Source organism: Lissotriton helveticus, chromosome 7 (genome assembly GCF_964261635.1).
Source record: "Lissotriton helveticus chromosome 7, aLisHel1.1, whole genome shotgun sequence".
Lineage (NCBI taxonomy): Eukaryota > Metazoa > Chordata > Amphibia > Caudata > Salamandridae > Lissotriton > Lissotriton helveticus.
In genome coordinates this window covers 8577859-8598338 of record NC_136068.1, presented here as the reverse complement: position 1 = coordinate 8598338, position 20480 = coordinate 8577859, and the positions used below count along the sequence as shown (strand labels likewise).

General features: G+C 49.2%; 1 protein-coding gene across 2 annotated transcripts in view; it reads left to right on the top strand.

The window, feature by feature from the left end:
* Positions 1-2846: 2846 nt before the first annotated feature.
* The window catches only part of LOC144766565 (uncharacterized), a 101144-nt gene continuing 83510 nt past the window's right edge, over positions 2847-20480 (top strand). For both annotated transcript variants that reach the window (XM_078650367.1, XM_078650368.1), the window contains exon 1: positions 2847-2963. In XM_078650367.1, the coding sequence (XP_078506493.1) occupies positions 2894-2963 (70 nt within the window). In that variant the 5' untranslated portion in view covers positions 2847-2893. The remainder of the gene's footprint in view (positions 2964-20480) is intronic.

The following is a 20480-nucleotide window of genomic DNA, read 5'->3' as shown; positions in this document are numbered from 1 at the left end:
TTTGGGTTAGGTGTCGTCGCTGTGAGCGCCCTGTAAAAAAGTACATTACATACCCTGGATGGGTTCTGCACTGGCTAGTAGTTTATTTTTTATTTTAAAGCGTACAATCACCCGTAAGGGTCTCTAGGCGCTGGGGGCCGTGGGGAAGATTAAGCGAGCTATTGCCCAGAGTCACATGGTGCTGGGCTAACCTGCCGCCGGTGCCAGTGATCGAACCGTGATCCCCAGATTCCGGAGTCAGTCGCCCTAGACGCGGCGCCACACCTTGGGACACAGCATAGTCTGTCTCCCCACTGGACTCGCCTGCCAATCATGTAACCTGCTCAGGCTGGCATCCCATACTAGTGAGCTAACATCAAGGTGGGGCCTACCCTACTGCCAGAGCTTTTCCAGAATATGCTCTGAGGAGAGAGCTCAAGGTAGGTGAGTGGCCAGGTAGGGTCACCATCAAGTCCCCTGTCACGTAGGGAAGAATCCCCATGTGGGTTCTCCCTACCTCGGATTTCTGCTCCCTCCAGTGGGACACCTTCCAGGGTGGCTGAGGACCCTGGTGTGGCTGAAATAGTGATCTTGAGACTTGGGTCAACGGCCTGGTACTGCCGACCGGTGTGCTTGCTGGCTCCAAAGAGGGGCGTGCCGGGGTTCGACCTGCTCTTGCACGCCGGACCGCAAACGGGCAACACGGATGGTGCTGGGGCAGGTCTGCCACTGCAGTCCTGCCTACCTGCACGTGCACTAGTGGCGTTGTTTAACCATATGTCTGCCTACCTTTGTGGTTCTGTCGGGTACACAATTGCTTTAACACTTATTAAATAATAGAACGTGCAGGGAAAAGCCATTGATCCTACACTCAATCAATGGGAAAAAAGAGAAAAGAACAGTAAAAAGCATGGAACACACACCAATCATGAATAAATCATAAGACTGTATTAAACAATGGATCACTTTTTAAGCTTGTTTACTTTTTTTGGCATAGAAATGACACAGTATGGCTGGCACAGGCAATAAAGAAATGTATTTTGAAAATGGTGAATGAGTGACAAAAGTGCAAAAAAGTGCTGAATGTGAGTACAATATATACAGCGCTGCTGAACTAATTTAAAATGGTTATTCACAAGTAATCCATCCCTAAGTACATGAATCTCCAATCGGACTTGGACTTAGTTTACCTTTCGCATGGAGTGGAGAGAGTAGGGTTTGGATTTAGACAAGCACGGTGACGTTTCGACCCAGAAGAGTGCGTACGTTGAAGGTGGTCACATCAGGTCTTCCTTAGGGCGAATGACACAAGGACAGCCTGCGCAATTGAAAATGCGGAATATTTAGTGAGTGTGTTGCAAATGTTGAGGAAGAACCTATTATCAAGGAGGGCGAGAAGAGATTATCGCCGCTTTAGCGGCTGTTTTCGGCCGCTAAGTGGCGATAATTTTATCGCCCTATTACCAAGCTGTCACTAACAGCAGTTAACGACAGCTTGTAGGCGATAGCGAGCGGTTTGGGGCCCGCTTAGCATGTCAGCGATATATGTATCGCTAATGACATGCAAAGTGGGCGTACCCAACCTGTTAGCGACTAAAAACAGTCGCTAACATATCTATCGCCTATTAGCAAGGCAGGCGTAGCGATGGAAATATTCGCACTAAGCGCGAATATCTCCAAAAGCTAATGCCTGCTCAGACCAGTTTTTAGCCATTATTTCCAATGGGAGGTGGATATTATGGCTAAGACCCTATTGGTTTTAATGCGTGAATATCGCTGTATTCTCAGCGATATTCACGCATTTTGCTGTTATCGCCGGATATTTTATCGCTTTCGAGATAAACGTTGCTAATAGCACGTAATCTCTGCAATAATATCCGGCGATGCTTGGCGATAAAAAAAAACCTTGCTTAGCCCATTTAGCGATAAATATCGGTAGTTGTTGGTAATATGCCCCCAAGTTAGGTGGGTGGCCATGAATCCTACCCCAACAATTGAGAATTCACACAGCCTCCATCCGAGCGCCCCTTGATGCTCTCAGAAGACCACTTTGAGGTGACCCACGATGGACGGGAGCCCGGTTTGAGCCCCTCAAAGTCAGTTTCCGACAGTCTTTCCATGTCCGTCTTTTCAACATGAAAAGTCTTTCAGAAATGAGAATCGTAACCCCGAAGGCGGGGCCTGCTTCAGCGCCGCCTCTGTTCGAGATCTTATTCCGACCGGGTCCCCGTTGGGATCAGATGATCCTGTCTGAGGTGGTGGTCTTTACCTCTGACCGCCGAGTGCAGCGGTCTTACCGATGGGCTGTCAGTCGGTTGCACTGCGACTGATGACCTGTTGGTGGTGGTCTGACCGACATCAAAATCAGGCCCTACGACTTGAAATGGGTATTTAAAAGCCTGGCCTCCACACATGAAACTGACATATTTTGTTTAAAAGTTAGAAGATCCTTTTCTTTTCCCTGATCAGCAGTCTATGATTTGTTACAAAATAAGTGCAGTGGCACAACCTGTGCTTTAGGAGCTCGACCAGAGCTGCCTGCTGTCGATTCCACCTCATGCTTCTTTCTTCCACCACAGTGCCAGTCATTTCTCTCTCTCACTCTTGCCAATCCCTTTTCATCCCTAGCTTTTCCCTTTCTCGCTGTTGCCTATATTTCGATTACTGCTTTTTGCTCCTTGTTCTACCTTCTTACTTGTTTTGGGATACATTCTGATCATGAAACATAAGTCCACAGCCCAAGAGTAAGTGCTGTAAGTAACTGCGTGAACGAAGCTCTGCCTGACAGCGTATGTTAGCTGCTTGATATTCTGGAATTACTTTAGAACTTTGAGCCGGACTCACCCCTGTCCTTTGATTTACAGAGATGTTTGGCTCCTGAAGTTGGTCCCATTCCTGACCAATCACATCCGAGATGCAGAGGGTCTTCCGAAGCCCGGTGCCCCCTGCGAGGGGTCTCAGGATCTGGGCCCTCCTCCTCACAGGTAAGAGAGCTGAGGACCAGGTGCGGAGAGGGGTGATAAGGGTCAGAGGTCAGCACAGCTGATGGATTGCACAAACCGCACAATAGATGAGCCCTGGAGCGCCCCAGGAGATCACACAGCGCGTCACTACACTCCACCCATGGGCTGGCAGCGGGGATTAGTGCCTGTCATTCTGTCAAGGCTGTGGGAGAAATGACATTCTCAGCTGCAAGCTCCTTTACCCACTGAGCTAACTCTGCTTTCTTCATAATGTACCATACACATGCATTCTCATGCTCTTGTTTGAGGGTGTAGGCACTCCCCCCCTCCCCTTCTAGAGCCTGGCTCTGCCTCTTAGCGCTAATCTTTACTGTTGCACCGACCAAGCAGAGGCTAAACGTGTCCTCACGCCCCTCCATCTGCACCTCTTGCCTCTGCTCCCTTCTTCACATTCCAGGATCTTGTTAGCCCATGCCAGGAGGCCTTATGTGGAATGTAATGTGCCTTGCATTGTGTAAGTTCTATGTTTTGTTCCATATATACAGCTCATTGTAACACAGATAGGGTGGGGAGATTGCTGCATGAGCATCTTTGGCCATATTTTTTTCTTAAACATATTTTATAGAGTTTTTTTAGTAGTGAACCGTACAATTGTTCCAATGTCTTTGTTACAAGGCGTTCCAGCACAGAATCCACAATTTGCATAAGTATGTACATGAGTTTCCAGCTTTACATTACTTATTGTACATTCAGACATGTTGTATATCATCGACGTTCTAGTGTAAAGCAATACTTCCAATACAACCCAGAGTAACACCCCAACTGCCCCCTCCCACAAGTTCCCGCTCTCTGCATCCTTTACCCGCTGCATCTACAACATAGTGAAAATTGTGGATGTATGACATTACAACGCATACTTTTACATCGCATGCTTTTACAACGCGGTTTTTACAACGCATACTTTTACATCGCATGCTTTTACAACGCGGTTTTTACAACGCATACCATTACAACGCATGATTTTACCACGTATGCCTTTACAACGCTGTTTTTACAACGCATGCCTTTACAACGCATAGTGCTTTTGGGCGCTGGATAGTGAATAGTTTAATTTACTATTCCAACTCCAGTCCCCGTGGACGCTAGGGAAGGTGTTGGACAGTAAATGAAACCTATTCCCTATCCTAGAGCGCCCCCCCCAGCGCAATGCGTTGTAATGGTTTGCGTTGTAAAAGTTGCGTCGTAAAGGCACTGCGTGGTAAAACTTGCGTTGTAAAGGATGTTTCCCGAAAATTGTCATCAGGAAGAGTGTCTGCTCCACATACACAACATTGCACCACGACACAACTCTGCTCTTCGGCACACGTAGTACACGGGTCACTTCCGCACCAGACAACCACTACCTAGGTCACAGACTCCAAATCATGGGATTGCATTCCCTCCGACATAACTGCCCATTCAAGGGAGATCGGGTTTTTTTACGCAGGCCTCTGACTTCTTCTCTGCGCAGTGCCGCGCCGCCCCAGCGTAACAATTCTGTGTGCCAAGCGCGCACTTCCGGGGGTTTACGGGATTTCCACCACATGGTTATAGTTCTAATAGCCAGAATACATGCAAGGTTTACAAACCGGTGTTGCACTTTATATGTGGTGGTATGAGTATGGAGCCCCAAAATGCACTCCCTTAGCGTATCAGTAATGGCAAGCTGTGTAACCGATTCTGTCACGTGTCGTACTGTATCCCAGTAACCCCGTATTTTCGGGCAGTCCCATATCATGTGTATAAAGCCCGCCCCTTCTAGGAGACACCTCGGGCGTGAGTGCTGCGGTATACAGCCTTTACAACAAAACTTTTACAACGAACTACCATTACAACGCAAATTTTACAAAAGCAAACCATTACAACGCATAGCGCTGGGGGCGCTCTAGGATAGGGAATAGGTTTAATGTACTATCCAACACCTTCCCTACTATCCACGGGGACTGGAGTTGGAATAGTAAATTAAACTATTCACTATCCAGCGCCCAAAAGCATTATGCGTTGTAATGGTATGCGTTGTAAAACTTGCGATGTAAAGGTAGGCGTTGTAAAAGTATGCGTTGTAACGTCATACATCCGAGTGCTGCGTCTGGGGAAACATCGTGTCCAGTCTGTTCGGGGTTAAGTATGCACGGTGCAGCACCATTGTTTGAATGAATTTGAATTTGGCATTGCGGGGGATCTTTCTGGGGTGTTCCAACACTATCGACCATTCCTTCTCTGACATGTCTTTACCCATATCCAGTTCCCACAGGGTCTTCAGTGTTTGTAGGGAGACCCTCGTGTGTGCACTAATACCTATGTACAGACATTTAATCAGATGACGCCCACCGCCCATGTAATATACCATCTTAACCAGTTCGTTCTCGGGGAGGGGCTGTTCTCTGAGGGGCCCAGTGCGTATCTATGGCCACATGACCATGTGTGATTACTGCACCCCAATAAACTTGAGTTGCTAAGGGTCACTGGGGCATATTACCAAGCAATAGCGATAATTATCGCTATTGCTTGGTTAGAGACAAAATTTTACCGCTAAGCTGCGGCGATTTATATCGCAGATAAACCTTGGTATTACCAAGGTTTATCTCAAATGCGATAAAAAACGGCCGCAATGCATGAATATCGCTGAAAAGTCCGCGATATTCATGCATTACCGAGCTAATGCTCTTAGCCATGTTATCCACCTCCCATTGGATAACATGGCTAAGAACTGCTCAGGGCAGGTGTTAGTTTTTGGAGATATTTGCGCTTAGCGCGAATATCTCCAAAAGTTGGTAATAGGAGATAGCGACATTAGCGACTGTTTCCAGTCGCTAACATCTTGGCACGCCCACTTTGCATGTCATTAGTGATAAATATCACTGACATGCAAAGCGGGGCCCAAGATGGTCGCTATCTCCTACTAGCTGTCGCTAACTGGTGTTAGCGACAGCTAGGTAATAGGGAGATAATTTTATCTCCGCTTTCCTGGCTTTTAAAGCCAAAAAAGCGGAGATAAACCCCCTTGATAATATGCCCCACTGTCTCCAGTGCATTTCTCCAACAATAGCTTCTCACCCCCTTACCCTTCCTCCTAGTTGTATGTCTCTGAGAGGGCCACAGACCCCCTCCGTGCAGGTGTGTGGAGATGTTCGTTGGTTGGCGGAGCGGAGGCTTCTCTTTGGTGTGTTGAAGGAGACCCTTTCGTTGAGGTATTGGGGTCCGGTGTTGTGGAGGGATACTTCAACAAAACATTCACAACACACTTCAGGAATTTCAACAGAAAGTTCAACATACTTTACAAACTTCAACAGAACATTCAGCACAGTTCAGAAACTTCAACAGAAATTTCAGAAAACTTTAGAAATTTTACCCAAAAGTACAACAAGCATCAGAAACGTCAACAGAAGCTGCAATATACATCAGAATTCAAGACATCAGAAACTTCAACAGAAACTTCAGCACACTTCCTAAACTTCAACAGAAAGATAAACAAAATTCAGAATTTTAATAGAAACTTCAGCACACTTCAGAAACATGAACAGAATGTACAACACACATCATAAATCTCAACAAAAAAAGCTTCAAGGCTCATCAGAAAATTCAAGACATCCGAAACTTTAACAGAAAATTCAGCACACTTCAGAATTTTATTTTTAAATTTTTTTTTTTTTGTGTTTTATAGAGTGCAAACTTGACACGTGAGGGTATCAGAGCGCTTTACAAGGTTTACAAAAATAAAATTTACAGAAGTGAACAAAAAGGCATAGACATACAGAAGTATACGGAACGATTGGAAGGGGCAGGGGTGCTGGGCACATAGGGGAAAGAGGGGCACGTGCAGGGACGGACTGGGAACCACAACCGGCCATGGCAAAGTGTTCGGTCGGCCCCCCCTCCCCACTCGGGGGGGGTTGGAGGTGCCGCCGAGCTCTTTGCCGGGTCCGGTTTTCGGCCGATTTTGTTACAGGGCTGTTTCAACGGCCCTGTATCAAAAACGGCCCCCAGTGCCCCAAATCCGGCCCCCACCCGTGCAGGGCACCGGGGGATTGCCCGGTGTCCGCTATGGCCAGTCCGGGCCTGGACATGTGTGTGTGGCTACAGATGCGGTTAAACAGTACAAAACCCCTCAGCTTCTTGGTGGGGTGAGTAGGTGATCTGAGGACCAGGCGATGGTCTTAGCTTAGTCAGGCTCTCTGTGGTGGTTGAAGGCAGAGATTAGGGGCCTCATTTATGAAAAGTGACGCATCGCTGCGTGAAAACAGCGATGTGTCACTTTTCACTGCGCTCTCCCTGAGACATGATTGATGCGTCATATTTATAATATGACGCATCATGTCGCAAGGAGTTACAGATACGTCAGTATTTCTGACGTATCTGTAGGCGCAAAAGTGACGCATTGCTGGAGTGCGTCACAAAAGTGACGCAACTCCAGCAATGCTTCCTTTCACATGGGGAAAGCCCCATGTGAAAGGGCTTGCGTCAGTCTTACGCCTGCTGTGAGGCAGCCGCAAGATTTTGCCGCAACAGCGTCCTAAAATTGACGCAGTGCAATCTCATAGATTTCACTGCGTCACTATTACGAGGCTTTTTGCGGGTGAACGCCCCCTCTGCATACATTATACCTGACGCAGGTATAATGTAGCGCAGGGGTTTACAAAGTGACGCATCTGCTTAGATGCGTCACTTTGTAAATAGTGCGCATCAGGAGGCATGTTTTACGCCGCCGATGCGTCACAAAAAGTGACGCATCGGAAGCGCAAAACTGACGCAAGGCCTCATAAATGAGGCCCTAGGAGAGGAATTTTCTCATGAGGTAAGTTTTGGCCTCCATTTTGAAATGTGCCAGAGAAGGCATTTTTCCGATGGCGGGTGGGAGAGAGTTCCACATTCTTAGTGCGGCCCCAGAGAAAGCCCGATTGTAGGTTTTTTTCTTTAAAAAATGGGCAGGTTGGAGCTAGAGGTCACTGGTAGAACGGGAGTTTCTGCTTCCTCCAGATAACACTAGTTCCTGAGCAAGATAAGAAACATCAACAGAAATTTCAGTACACTTCAGAAACTTCGGCAGAACCTTCAAATCACAACAGAAACTTCAACAAAAGTTTCAAGATACATCAGAAACTTCAAAACTTATCAGAAATGTTAAGACATTAGAAACCTCAACCTAGGGTTCAATCCACATCATAAACTTCAACAGAAACTTCAAGATTTCAGATGCTTCAACAGAAACTTCAGTACACTTCAGACACTTCAATAAAAGCTTCAAGATACAACACAAATGAATGTCAAGACACATTAGAAACAACAACAGACACCTTAAGGCAAAACAGGATGTAGAGAGCAGGAGATAGGAAGCAGGTGGCCGACAGCGGAGTAGAGGACAAGCAGCAGGAGGTAGAGAGTAGGAGGTAGTGAGCAGGTGTCCAAGAGCGTATTAACCCCTTCAGCGCTGATGACAAAGCCAGCTCGTCATGGGCGTTACCTGCGCTACGCGCATGACGAGCTGGCTTTGTCACGTAACGCGCGATTTTCGAAATTTCAGCGCACAGCGGGAAAACCCGCTAGCGCGGTAGAGGTTAAGAGACAAGGAGCAGGTGATAGGGAGCAGGTGGCCAAGAGCAGAATAGAGGACAAGGAGCAGGAGGTAGAGAGTAGGAGACAGTGAGCCGGTGTCCAAGAGCGGATTAAGAGACAAGGAGCAGGAGGTAGGGAGCAGAGTAGGACACAAGGAGTAGGAAGTAGGAAGCTGGACACTGATACAGATGACAGGAGGATATTAAGGAATAGTGCCCGATTGAGGAGTCGAGTTCATGGACGGAGTAAACAGGTCTTTACTCTGCCCACCAAATTTAATGTTCACTGCTGACCATGCCTTGAATGCTACGGGCTTGTTTAAACTGCCATTAAGGTGGTTCAAAGAAAGCCACATGGAAGTTTGGTGTGTGTGTGCCACCAATGATGGACACTTCCCACAAACATTTAACCCCTTCAATGCTTATGATGAGCTCAGCTCGTCGTGAGGCACAGTGGAGCTGTGCTCTTGACGGGCTGAGCTCGTCATAACCGCCGCGGAACGCCCACGAAGGGCTAATTCCCCTCCTGTGCGGGCGTTCCATGGGAGTGGGCGGAGTTGTGATGAGCTCAGTTCGTCATGAGCACAGCTCCACCGTGCCGCATGATGAGCAGGGCTCGTCATGAGCGCCGCGTGGAAGGGGTTAAAAGATTTTACACCAAAGCAGGGATTACTTGTTGGAGAAGTAAACTCTAATGCCGGCAACACCATTGGGGTTATCTCCCATGGTGTTGGGGTTATTTAAAAAAAAAAACCTTTGCTGTGCCACACTGACAGGATATTCGTGAAGGAATCATAGAAAAAGAAACCATCCTACTACCCACACTAAATGGGGCAGATGGTTGGGTGGCTTGTCTTTAATGACCCACACTCCCTTAGGCCTTCGGAGCAAGAGTGATGCTGAGGTAGTACACTTTACTCCATTGAGGCAAACGCAGTGCTCCGTTCGACTCAAAGTTGGGCAGGTGGACAGAGAGTTTGGCTCACAGGCTACTCAGTCGCCGTTGTGATAGAGTTCGCTGTCAGTCAAACTCTACATCGGGCCCTAGATTTAGAGCTTGCCTTCCTGAGATATAAGCCCCTAAAGTTAAAGATACCTTTAAGCCTCTGGAGGGTGAAGGCCTACTATTTTCAACTGTGACATTAAATGTCATAGTTTGCCCAGTGGAGCCGTAAGTAGATCCTGGATGTCATTCGACTGGACATGGTCCCCAAGCGAACACCAGTGTCAACATCCTGGTTCCTTGAATAATGGGCTTCAGCCCAAAGGCTTTTTAAAAAAGAAGGCACCACTCATTTGACCTCCTCTGTACCTTTGATTCAGAATCCCATCATCTGCAGATTCCACACTCAGATCAAATAAAGGCTCATCGGAGAACAGTCGCTATGTGGGAACTGATACCAGAAACTTTGTGTCCAGCACTAGGGAGCTCTGTAGATGTTTGGGGTTGTATCCAGGCCCTGTGTGGGGTTGTATGCAGGCCCTGTTTGGGGTTGTATCCAGGCCCTGTTTGGGGTTGTATCCAGGCCCTGTGTGGGGTTGTATCCAGGCCCTGTGTGGGGTTGTATCCAGGCCCTGTGTGGGGTTGTATCCAGGCCCTGTTTGTGGTTGTATCCAGGCCCTATGTGGGGTTGTATCCAGGCCCTGTGTGGGGCTGTACCCAGGCCCTGTGTGGGGTTGTATCCAGGCCCTGTGTGGGGTTGTATCCAGGCCCTGTGTGTGGTTGTATCCAGGCCCTGTGTGGGGTTGTATCCAGGCCCTGTGTGGGGTTGTATCCAGGCCCTGTGTGGGGTTGTATCCAGGCCCTGTGTGGGGTTGTATCCAGGCCCTGTGTGGGGTTGTATCCAGGCCCTGTTTGTGGTTGTATCCAGGCCCTGTTTGTGGTTGTATCCAGGCGCTGTGTGGGGTTGTTTCCAGGCCTGTGTGGGGTTGTATCCAGGCCCTGTGTGGGGTTGTACCCAGGCCCTGTTTTGGATTGTACGCAGGCCTTGCTTGGGGTTGTATACAGGCCCTGTTTGGGATTGTATCCAGGCCATGTTTGGGGTTGTATCTAGGCCCTGTGTTGGGTTGTATCCAGGCCCTGTTTGGGATTGTATGCAGGCCCTTTTTGGGGTTGTATACAGGCCCTGTTTGGGATTGTATCTAGGCCCTGTGTGGGGTTGTATCCAGGCCCTGTTTGGGGTTTTATTGAGCCCCTGTGTGGCGTTGTATCCAGGCCCTGTGTGGGGTTGTATCCAGGCCCTGTGTGGGGTTGTATCCAGGCCCTGTGTGGGGTTGTATCCAGGCCCTGTGTGGGGTTGTATCCAGGCCCTGTTTGTGGTTGTATCCAGGCCCTGTTTGTGGTTGTATCCAGGCGCTGTGTGGGGTTGTTTCCGGGCCTGTGTGGGGTTGTATCCAGGCCATGTGTGGGGTTGTACCCAGGCCCTGTTTTGGATTGTACGCAGGCCTTGCTTGGGGTTGTATACAGGCCCTGTTTGGGATTGTATCCAGGCCATGTTTGGGGTTGTATCTAGGCCCTGTGTTGGGTTGTATCCAGGCCCTGTTTGGGATTGTATGCAGGCCCTTTTTGGGGTTGTATACAGGCCCTGTTTGGGATTGTATCTAGGCCCTGTGTGGGGTTGTATCCAGGCCCTGTTTGGGGTTTTATTGAGCCCCTGTGTGGCGTTGTATCCAGGCCCTGTGTGGGGTTGTATCCAGGCCCTGTGTGGGGTTGTATCCAGGCCCTGTGTGGGGTTGTATCCAGGCCCTGTGTGGGGTTGTATCCAGGCCCTGTTTGTGGTTGTATCCAGGCCCTGTTTGTGGTTGTATCCAGGCGCTGTGTGGGGTTGTATCCAGGCCTGTGTGGGGTTGTATCCAGGCCCTGTGTGGGGTTGTACCCAGGCCGTGTTTGGGATTGTACGCAGGCCTTGTTTGGGGTTGTATCAAGGCCCTGTTTGGGATTGTATGCAGGCCATGTTTGGGGTTTTATCCAGGCCCTGTTTGGGGTTGTATCCAGGCCCTGTGTGGGGTTGTATCCAGGCCCTATGTGGGGTTGTATCCAGGCCCTGTTCGGGGCTGTATCCAGGCCCTGTGTGGGGTTGTATCCAGGCCCTGTGTGGGGTTGTATCCAGGCCCTGTTTGTGGTTGTATCCAGGCCCTGTGTGGGGTTGTAGAAACCACCGCAATGGAGCGCACACCGCTAGCCCCTCCTCCGGATCGCCCCTCGGGACTCTGGTACTTGTAGTTCAATAGTGGATCACCCAGGTGGGTGCAAGTCGGTACTTGTTGGACTGATGAATCTCTAGACCCGATACATGTCCCGGGTTTTTGGGTATCGCCCGAGACATGGCTCGGGTTTCGGGATAACTTCCCTCATCAGTAGAGAAATGGTTAGGGGTGGAGGAGAAGGCCGCCAAACAACCGTCAATGGCCTCGTTGCCCGAACCGGCACGCAGGGCAGCATCCAGGAGCCCGTCGGCTCAAAGCTCAAGGGAGCCAATTAGTAGAAACCACCGCAATGGAGCGCACACCGCTAGCCCCTCCTCCGGATCGCCCCTCGGGACTCTGGTACTTGTAGTTCAATAGTGGATCACCCAGGTGGGTGCAAGTCGGTACTTGTTGGACTGATGAATCTCTAGACCCGATACATGTCCCGGGTTTTTGGGTATCGCCCGAGACATGGCTCGGGTTTCGGGATAACTTCGACTTGCACCCACCTGGGTGATCCACTATTGAACTACAAGTACCAGAGTCCCGAGGGGCGATCCGGAGGAGGGGATAGCGGTGTGCGCTCCATTGCGGTGGTTTCTTCTGTGTGGGGTTGTATCCAGACCCTGTGTGGGGTCGTATCCAGGCCCTGTGTGGGGTTGTATACAGGCCCTGTTTGTGGTTGTATCCAGGCCCTGTTTGTGGTTGTATCCAGGCCCTGTGTGGGGTTGTATCTAGGCCCTGTGTGGGGTTGTATCCAGGCCCTGTTTGTGGTTGTATCCAGGCCCTGTGTGGGGTTGTATCTAGGCCCTGTTTGGGGTTGTATCCAGGCTCTGTTTGGGGTTGTATTCAGCCCCTGTGTGGGGTTGTATCCAGGCCCTGTGTGGGGTTGTATCCAGGCCCTGTTTGGGATTGTATGCAGGCCCTGTTTGGGGTTGTATCTAGGCCCTGTGTTGGGTTGTATCCAGGCCCTGTTTGGGGTTGTATGCAGGCCCTTTCTGGGGTTGTATGCATGCCCTGTTTGGGATTGTATCCAGGCCCTGTGTGGGGTTGTATCCAGGCCCTGTTTGGGATTGTATGGAGGCCCTGTGTTGGGTTGTATCCAGGCCCTGTGTGGGGTTGTATTGAGCCCCTGTGTGGCGTTGTATCCAGGCCCTGTGTGGGGTTGTATCCAGGCCCTGTGTGTGTTTGTATCCAGGCCCTGTTTGGGATTGTATGGAGGCCCTGTGTTGGGTTGTATCCAGGCCCTGTGTGGGGTTGTATCTAGGCCCTGTGTGGGGTTGTATCTAGGCCCTGTGTGGGGTTGTATCCAGGCCCTGTGTGGGGTTGTATCCAGGCCCTGTTTGGGATTGTATTGAGCCCCTGTGTGGCGTTGTATCTAGGTCCTCTTTGGGGTTTAACCTGTTTGGCGTTGTAACCAGACCCTCTTTGGGGTTTTATCTAGGCCCTGTTTGGGGTGTGTGGGAGCCCCCTAAACCGGCAGCACATTGTGTTATTTGTATATTTTACTGTATTAACAGTTGAATTTTTCTTACCTGTTAATAAGGTCCTTTTCTGTTAAAGACAGGCACAGACTGGACATCACTGTCTTTGGGGGGTATTTACAGGGGCACGGCCAGGGTGCCACAGGTTCTTGTCCAAGGAAGGAAAGGGGTCTCCATGATGCTGTTTGAAATGTGGAATCCAGCAACAATCATGGTTCAGTGGGCCCTTCACACCTCTGGGCCCCGGTGCGACTGCACCGGCTGCACCACTGCACGCTACTGCCTGGTTATTTAGTGTTTCATCCTGGCTCTGAGGTCCCGACCCTCTTGGAGTGAGCCTTAACTGCTCATTCTCGCACCCCTGAGATCCGGGGTCTGGAAGAGCAGCTTTGCTCTCATGTCTGGAGGGCATCAGTCTTGCTCCCTGGCACACCCGTGGTGCATGGCAGAACCCACCCAGTTACCTCAGAGAAACACTGGCTGCAGTGAGACCTCTTCCAGCTGGCATCAGGGCAGCAATGTACGTGGCAGCCAGATCCAGCGCAGCCCCTCCCTGACCCTCTGCTGCAGGCACCGAGTGCCCCATGCCACCCTTGCTCTCCCGTCCAGTGCAGCCCCCTCCAGAGCTCCTGCCCTGTGCTGCAGGCACCGAGTGCCCCCTGCGCCTCAGCCACTCCGCCAGGCGTCTGACCCTTCTTTCCATCGCAGGAAGCAGCTGGTGTTTCAGAGGAAACCGAGGCGGTGCTCGGCGTCCGGAGTCTGAGCCCACGTGTGATCCTGTGCAGAGGGTCATGCTGTGAACTCTAACGCCCTCCCAGGGCTCTGAGCAGTTACTATCGATCAGAAGGGAGTCTTGAGTGACAGCTCGTCTTGCCTCTATGCCTCCTCCACAGTTCGCAGGTTGTGCCTTTGGAGGGGGTGCAGGCTGAGATCAGGCGCCCTCTGATCTTTAATTGATAAAAAACTGGAATCCGCACATCATGAAATAGCTGTTCTGTACAATCCCATCACAGAGTGATGGTTAAACCCCAGATTTAAAGGAAATATTGAACCAACTGCACCACAGACTCAACATCCAACCCTGACAACACTTCTATACATTCATGAAAGTATCAGGATGGATGGTTGCAAACAGCAGCAGCAGCAGGTGCCCGAGCCCCCCTCACACCTCACCGCATCGCCTCCACCATCACGAGCAACCTCCCACCCAGACACTGCGAGTCGAGCCGGACCCTGTCCAGACAGGGGCCGCCAACCCTGGCGATGTATGGGAGGTCTGACGGACGGTGCGTGGCAGCTGTCAGCTGGACATCAAACTATTCAAAAGTGTTTTGTTTTTCGAAAACTAAGTCCCAAAGTGGGAATTTATTTTTGTAAAATAAAACCACTAATGATAAACACACCCGTTGCATTTTCTCCGAGAGTTTGGGGTAATTTTGTTTTTTTCGTCTCTGTTTCGTTCAGGGAAAAAAAACCATTCAGACTATCGACCCTAAACAGGGCGAATGGAGTGAAGTCCTAACTCTGAAGCCTCCACCCCATCGGGCCATGGGAGGAGCTCGTCCATGGATGGAGTGACTGAGGCCAGAGGGTCAGTCACGGAGAATCCGCACCATCACCTTTAGACCTTCTGTCTCGCCTGGGAGATCTGCACCGCAAGAGCCATCGCGTCTTTGTTAAAAGAACGGACATTTCATAGGAAAAAGCCTGAATAGTCATAAATTGATGCAATCATCTACACATCGATCCAATAATTATTGTCAACATTTATTTTCGTGTTGCAGACGATCTCATCGTAAATCTTTTAATAGTTGCCTCACTGCTGGCATTGTTTCTGAAGTTTTTACCAATTTTACTAAGTGTCTCAGAGTATCCACCTTAAATTTCTCCTTTTGCCTCCGAGTTCATTGGCTCCCCCGTCGCGGCAGGTCCATTGTTGGGGCCTCAACACGGGTGCCCCAGTTACAAACCCAAGAGGACTCTTCTCTTCGAGGCTTTGTAGGTGGTCGAAAGGATGTCCTCACAACTTAATGTATCCGACCTTCCAGGTCATCAAATACGGCAGGAGAAGGTCACCTGAGAACTAAGACCACCTGTGGCTCGTCCACCCACGCACTCATCACCAGCAGACTGGACTATGGAAACGCATTCTAAGCCGGCATCAACAAGTCCCTACTCCGCAAACTCCAGACAATACCGAACAGCGCCGCCAGACTCGTCCTCGGCATCCCCCGACTCGAATACATCAGCCAACACCTGCAGAGACTCCACTGGCTCCTCGTGGAGAAGAGAGTCACTTTCAAAACCCTCACTCACGCCTACAAATGTCTTCACAACAACGGATCCAAATACCTCAACAACAGAATCAACTTCCACGTACCCAAAAGAAACCTCCGATCCTCCAACCTCGCACTGGCCGAAACCCCGCGCATCCACAGAGCCAGAGCAGGCGGAAGATCCTTCTCTCACTTCGCAGCCGAGACCTGGAACGAGCTACCGTCAGACGTCAGACGCGACCCCTCCCTGCACACCTTCAGGAAAACCTCAAGACCTGGCTCTTAGGCTAAACAGATCTGCAGACCCCCCCCCCCCCTGTCAGTACCTTGAGACCCTCACGGGTGAGTAGTGCACTTACAATTCCCCGATTGATTGACAGAAAACCACTGAGCTCAGGGAGTCTCTAAAAAGTATCTATCCTTTGGGGTCCAGGGCAAGGGTGACTTTCTACAGTTGATGAAACCTCAAAGTCTGATTAACCCTGAAAGAAAGAGCAGCGCACGAAAGGGAAATCCAAAACTGCATTTCTTCTAGAGGATTGATGAGTGAATGATGGTGAATGAAGGTGTCCCATTTAGGTCCCCAATAATACAGTCATTCACCACTGTCTGTGCCGGTTGAGTGGAGGGCGTTGGCAGACCAGGGTGGGCAAGAGCGAAGCGGGAGGCCGCTCCTTCAGGTCTCTGGCCCCTGCCCTATGGAATTCTATCCCACTTGAGGTGCGCAGCACACAAGATCATTGGTACTTTCGAAAACAGATCAAAACCTGGCTCTTCGCCTCCATTTAGTGAGGCTGTCGCACACGCCTAGTCTTGAAAGTGACTATACATCTCTGCCCTTCCTGCTGTGTCTTTTCCCACTGGTTCTGTCTGCGAGCGCTGGGACGCCCTGTTGCTGGGGTAGCCATGCACTATATAAGCTAGTTTAACATAACATAACAAACCTTCAATTGAGCATTTTTAGATCGGGCCTCCACAGCGCTTGGGCTGTCTGGAAGACCTGTTGTATCCTCTTCTATGGGCTCTGGCACACCCACTGATTGCCATTGGTTGTTATCTGTGGCATTCAGAATGCTGGCTTGTTAATGTATTTCTTTAAATGTCCCTCCTTTGTGTGTTTAGCTCTCTTTCCGGCAATTCCACTCAGAGAACATTCTGTTTGGCCATCACACTCTACAGCGATGATGGTCCCTCCCAAGTCGCTGTTCCCAGCTGCAGGGGTCTTTGATGCTTTGTAAGGTTGCCTTGCTCACACAGCTTTTTTTCTGTTGGCCTGCATTTTAGTGAGAAGCGTGTGTGTTTTCTTTGCTCTGCTTCATTTGCTGTGTGCAGAGTCTTTCTTCACTGACGCCACGCTCATAGTTTACTTTAGGTGGCCGTCTGATAACTGTCCCTGCTCTCTCTCAAACTCCGGATTCTGTTCATTCTTGTTTGCACTTTCTGCTATGTTGAATGGATGGGTTTCTGGAAAATGGCATAGCTTCGGACGAATTTGATTCGGTTATTCTCAGTCCCATGCTGTTTTAATTAGCTCAGGATGTTATGGAAATGTAACTATACACTAGTGGGCAGAGCAGCAACTGATTTATCTAGAGCATGCAGGCATGTGTGGCTAATGTGAACAGACTGGGAAAATCTGTCAACATGTATCATCCGCTGTTTCACAGATAAAGGAATTAAAATATATTGATGTATTCTAGAGTTATGCAGCACACAACTGCATCTACAGTTCTCTTAAAGGGTTCGGACATCCCTAACTGCAAATATGTCAAACATCTGTGTAGGAGAGCAGGATCTGCTTACTATGGTCACCCCCACTTTTTGCTGGTGTTTCACTGTGTTTCGACTTTAGTCCGGCTGGGGCCCTGCTATCCAGGACCCCAGCCTAGCTGCTTCCTCTCTAAAATGATTGCATGTGCTTTAGGTACACTCCAGTTTGGCTACTGGGCTACTCTTGTGAGTCCCTAGTATACGGTACCTTAGGTACTAAGGGTATAGGTACCCCAGAGGCCTAAAAGGGGCTGAAGCATGTATAATGCCACCCCTGGGAAGCCTTCCAAAATGACACCACAGGACTGCTACTGCAGCCTGGGTAAGGTGGTGCTTGCACCCCTTTCTAAGATATAGGTTACCTATATCTACCTTTAATAACTGACACAGATGAGCCTATCAGTCACTCCTATGGCAGGCCTTATCAATCCTGAAGGCAGAGTGCTTGGTTTTGTGTGGGTGGGTGTCCATGCATGAGCTGGGCCCCTCTGAAGCTTTCAGAGCCTATTCCTCTAGGCTGTTCTGTGATGCATCCAGACCATATACTCTTAAGTGCATTATATCCTCGCGGTAAATGCTAACTTTGGAATGGCTGCATGGAAACATGTCGTGTTTGGTGTCAAACACCTTGGAATCCTACCCCCCGCCCCCACCAGTCCTGGTGGCGGGGATAGAATTCCACCCTTCTAGAGGGAGAGACATGTACAAACTGGTCTAACCGATAATAGTTTAAAGGAGCCCTGGCATCACAAAATGGATGCTGCAGCCACAGACATGGGTCTGTCCTCCAGCTGCTGGATGAAACTCCGGAAGGGGAGGCCTGGACAATAGGTTTCCCATCACAGGGAGGTGTAACCACCTCCCAGACAGGCTTTTGTGTATTGGGGCTGGGTGGGGGCACGCTGAGAGTGCTTTTCAGACAGCACTGGGGGCACATTTGGTGTCCCTGTGCATAGCCCAGTTCAAACCGGTTGCAGGGGCTACCAGCCCCTGCTCTGGTGCAAAACTGGACAAAGGAAATGGGTTCCAGACCCTCCCATAGGTGGGTCCACAGAGTATGTCCAACCCCTTTTCTTAGTATAAGTAAGGGTCCCCTGGCAACAGGACTCTAGGTTACACCTGGACGAAACTCTGAAACTGAATCCTGGATCTTCAACGCTCTATTTAAGACTAGAGAATGGAATAATCTCCCTTGGGGTCAAGGAGTGACTCCCCTGCTCAAGCAGGCACCAACGAAGCATTTGCCGGTCTGCATCTCCAAAGCTCCCGACACACTCTGAAGTAATTGCAGCTCAGGAAGAGGATTTCCAGACTTCTCTAAGGCCGACCCGATTCCCCAGCAAAGCTGAGACCCGCAGCTCTCACGAGTGATGTGGAACCGGAACCCCTGGACACCTTGCACATTTCCTAGTGCATTAACTTCCCGAGCTTTCCTGAAGTTGTGCTTTGGGTTATTTGTAGCCCAAGCCACAAGCACAATTTGCATTGAAGATTGTGGGCCTACACTCCATGAGTGTTCCGTGAGTCTGCTTCTTGCTTTTCCGCTCAAGGCTCCTTTGCGATCCATAGTCTGTCAACTGGTGGACCCCACAGAGGCCATTCTGATCTTACTTGGGCTTCTCTGGTTGCTCAAGACGTGCTCTGACTCCCTACCAAGTAGTGAGTCCCTTGGACCTTGCTGGTCCACACCAAAGCATTTCTTTGATTCTTGATGGGTTGCTGTTGCCAAAGCTTGTTGGGTCCAATCCGGAAACCAACACCCCAGCACTCGACATCCTTTGTGGTACAGCTAGAATCCAGCTCCTGGTTGTCATCAACACCTCCTGGTCCTCGTGGCGGAAGAGTCAAGCTTCACCTTCTTCACCTGAAATCACCCAACATCGGTGGGCATTCGAATATCGTGGGCCTGGTCACTGGCAAGTGACCCAGACTCTGTCCCCTCTGCTTTCAGGTTCTTCTCATCTTCGATCCAGGCTTGGATCACACCGGCACCATCCACTTCTTCAGCAGCAGCACTTTGCAGCAGATCACCATTGAAAACGACCACAAAACCCGACACCAAAAGACACCTATGCACCCGGCTTCATTGGGTGAGGTAACTCGGGTACTCCAGTGCTCCTGTTTATGTTGGCCCTAGAACCCCTTAAGTCTAAAGGGGTTTGCTCAAAGTCCTCCTCTAAGTGCCCTTTACCTTTAAAATTCCAACCATGACTTTCCCAATAGAAGTTAATGGTGATTCGTGGCTGTGTTCACACACTGCGCTCGTCCTCCGTGGGTCCTCTGTGTCACTACCTTGGGTGGTTCCTGGTGGCCCCAGCGGTTCTACAGGCTCTAGGCTTTGTGTCTATGCAAGTTGTGGTTCTTATACCACTTTCTTAATATATGGTTTGGTACGCCCTTAGGGCTCAACGTATATTGTGCTAATTTACTGTGTGCTAATTAAGTTTACTGAATGTACTTTTGCCTCTAGCCTCATAAAGAGACTATAGGGATGTGTTTAGAATAAATACATATATTTTATATATATACCTGGTGTGGGTCTCCTTTCATTTGGTCATTCACGAGATTATAGGCTGGTAAAACAAGCTGCTTTACATTCCTTCAAGGGATCACTGACTAAATATCGAGGGACAAAATATAGACTACCCAAAATATCGATGCCAAAATATCGACAGACAAAATATTGAATTCCTATCGAATTTCTTAAAAATAATGTAAAATTAAAAAAATATTAAAAATAAATAGCTAAAATATACTTACAAATAATTAAATTACCTTAAAATTTATTAAATAATTAATTTAACTTATTAAAAAAACATAAAATCATATATGTTAAAACATATATATATATATATATTAACATAATATTAATAATAAATGCACAATATTATTACCGTAGGATAGCGGGAGTGTAAAAATTACTATTCCCACTCCAGAGAGTGCAACAGTAGGGAAAGCGTTGGATAGCGTAGGGGTAAAAATTACTAGGGGTAAAAATTACTATTCCCACTCCAGAGAGTGCAACAGAGTCCCCTCTGCTGTTTAATCTCTATCTTCAGCCGCTTATCTTTTCCTTGAAGAGGTGGAATATCACCGTCTTTAACTATGCAGACGATCTGCAAATCATCTTTCCGCTGAACACCCCCAATACAGCCCTCGATTGTCAAGCAGTGATGCTACACATCCAACATTGGATGAACTCCCACCAGTTTAAATTGAACCCGGGGAAGA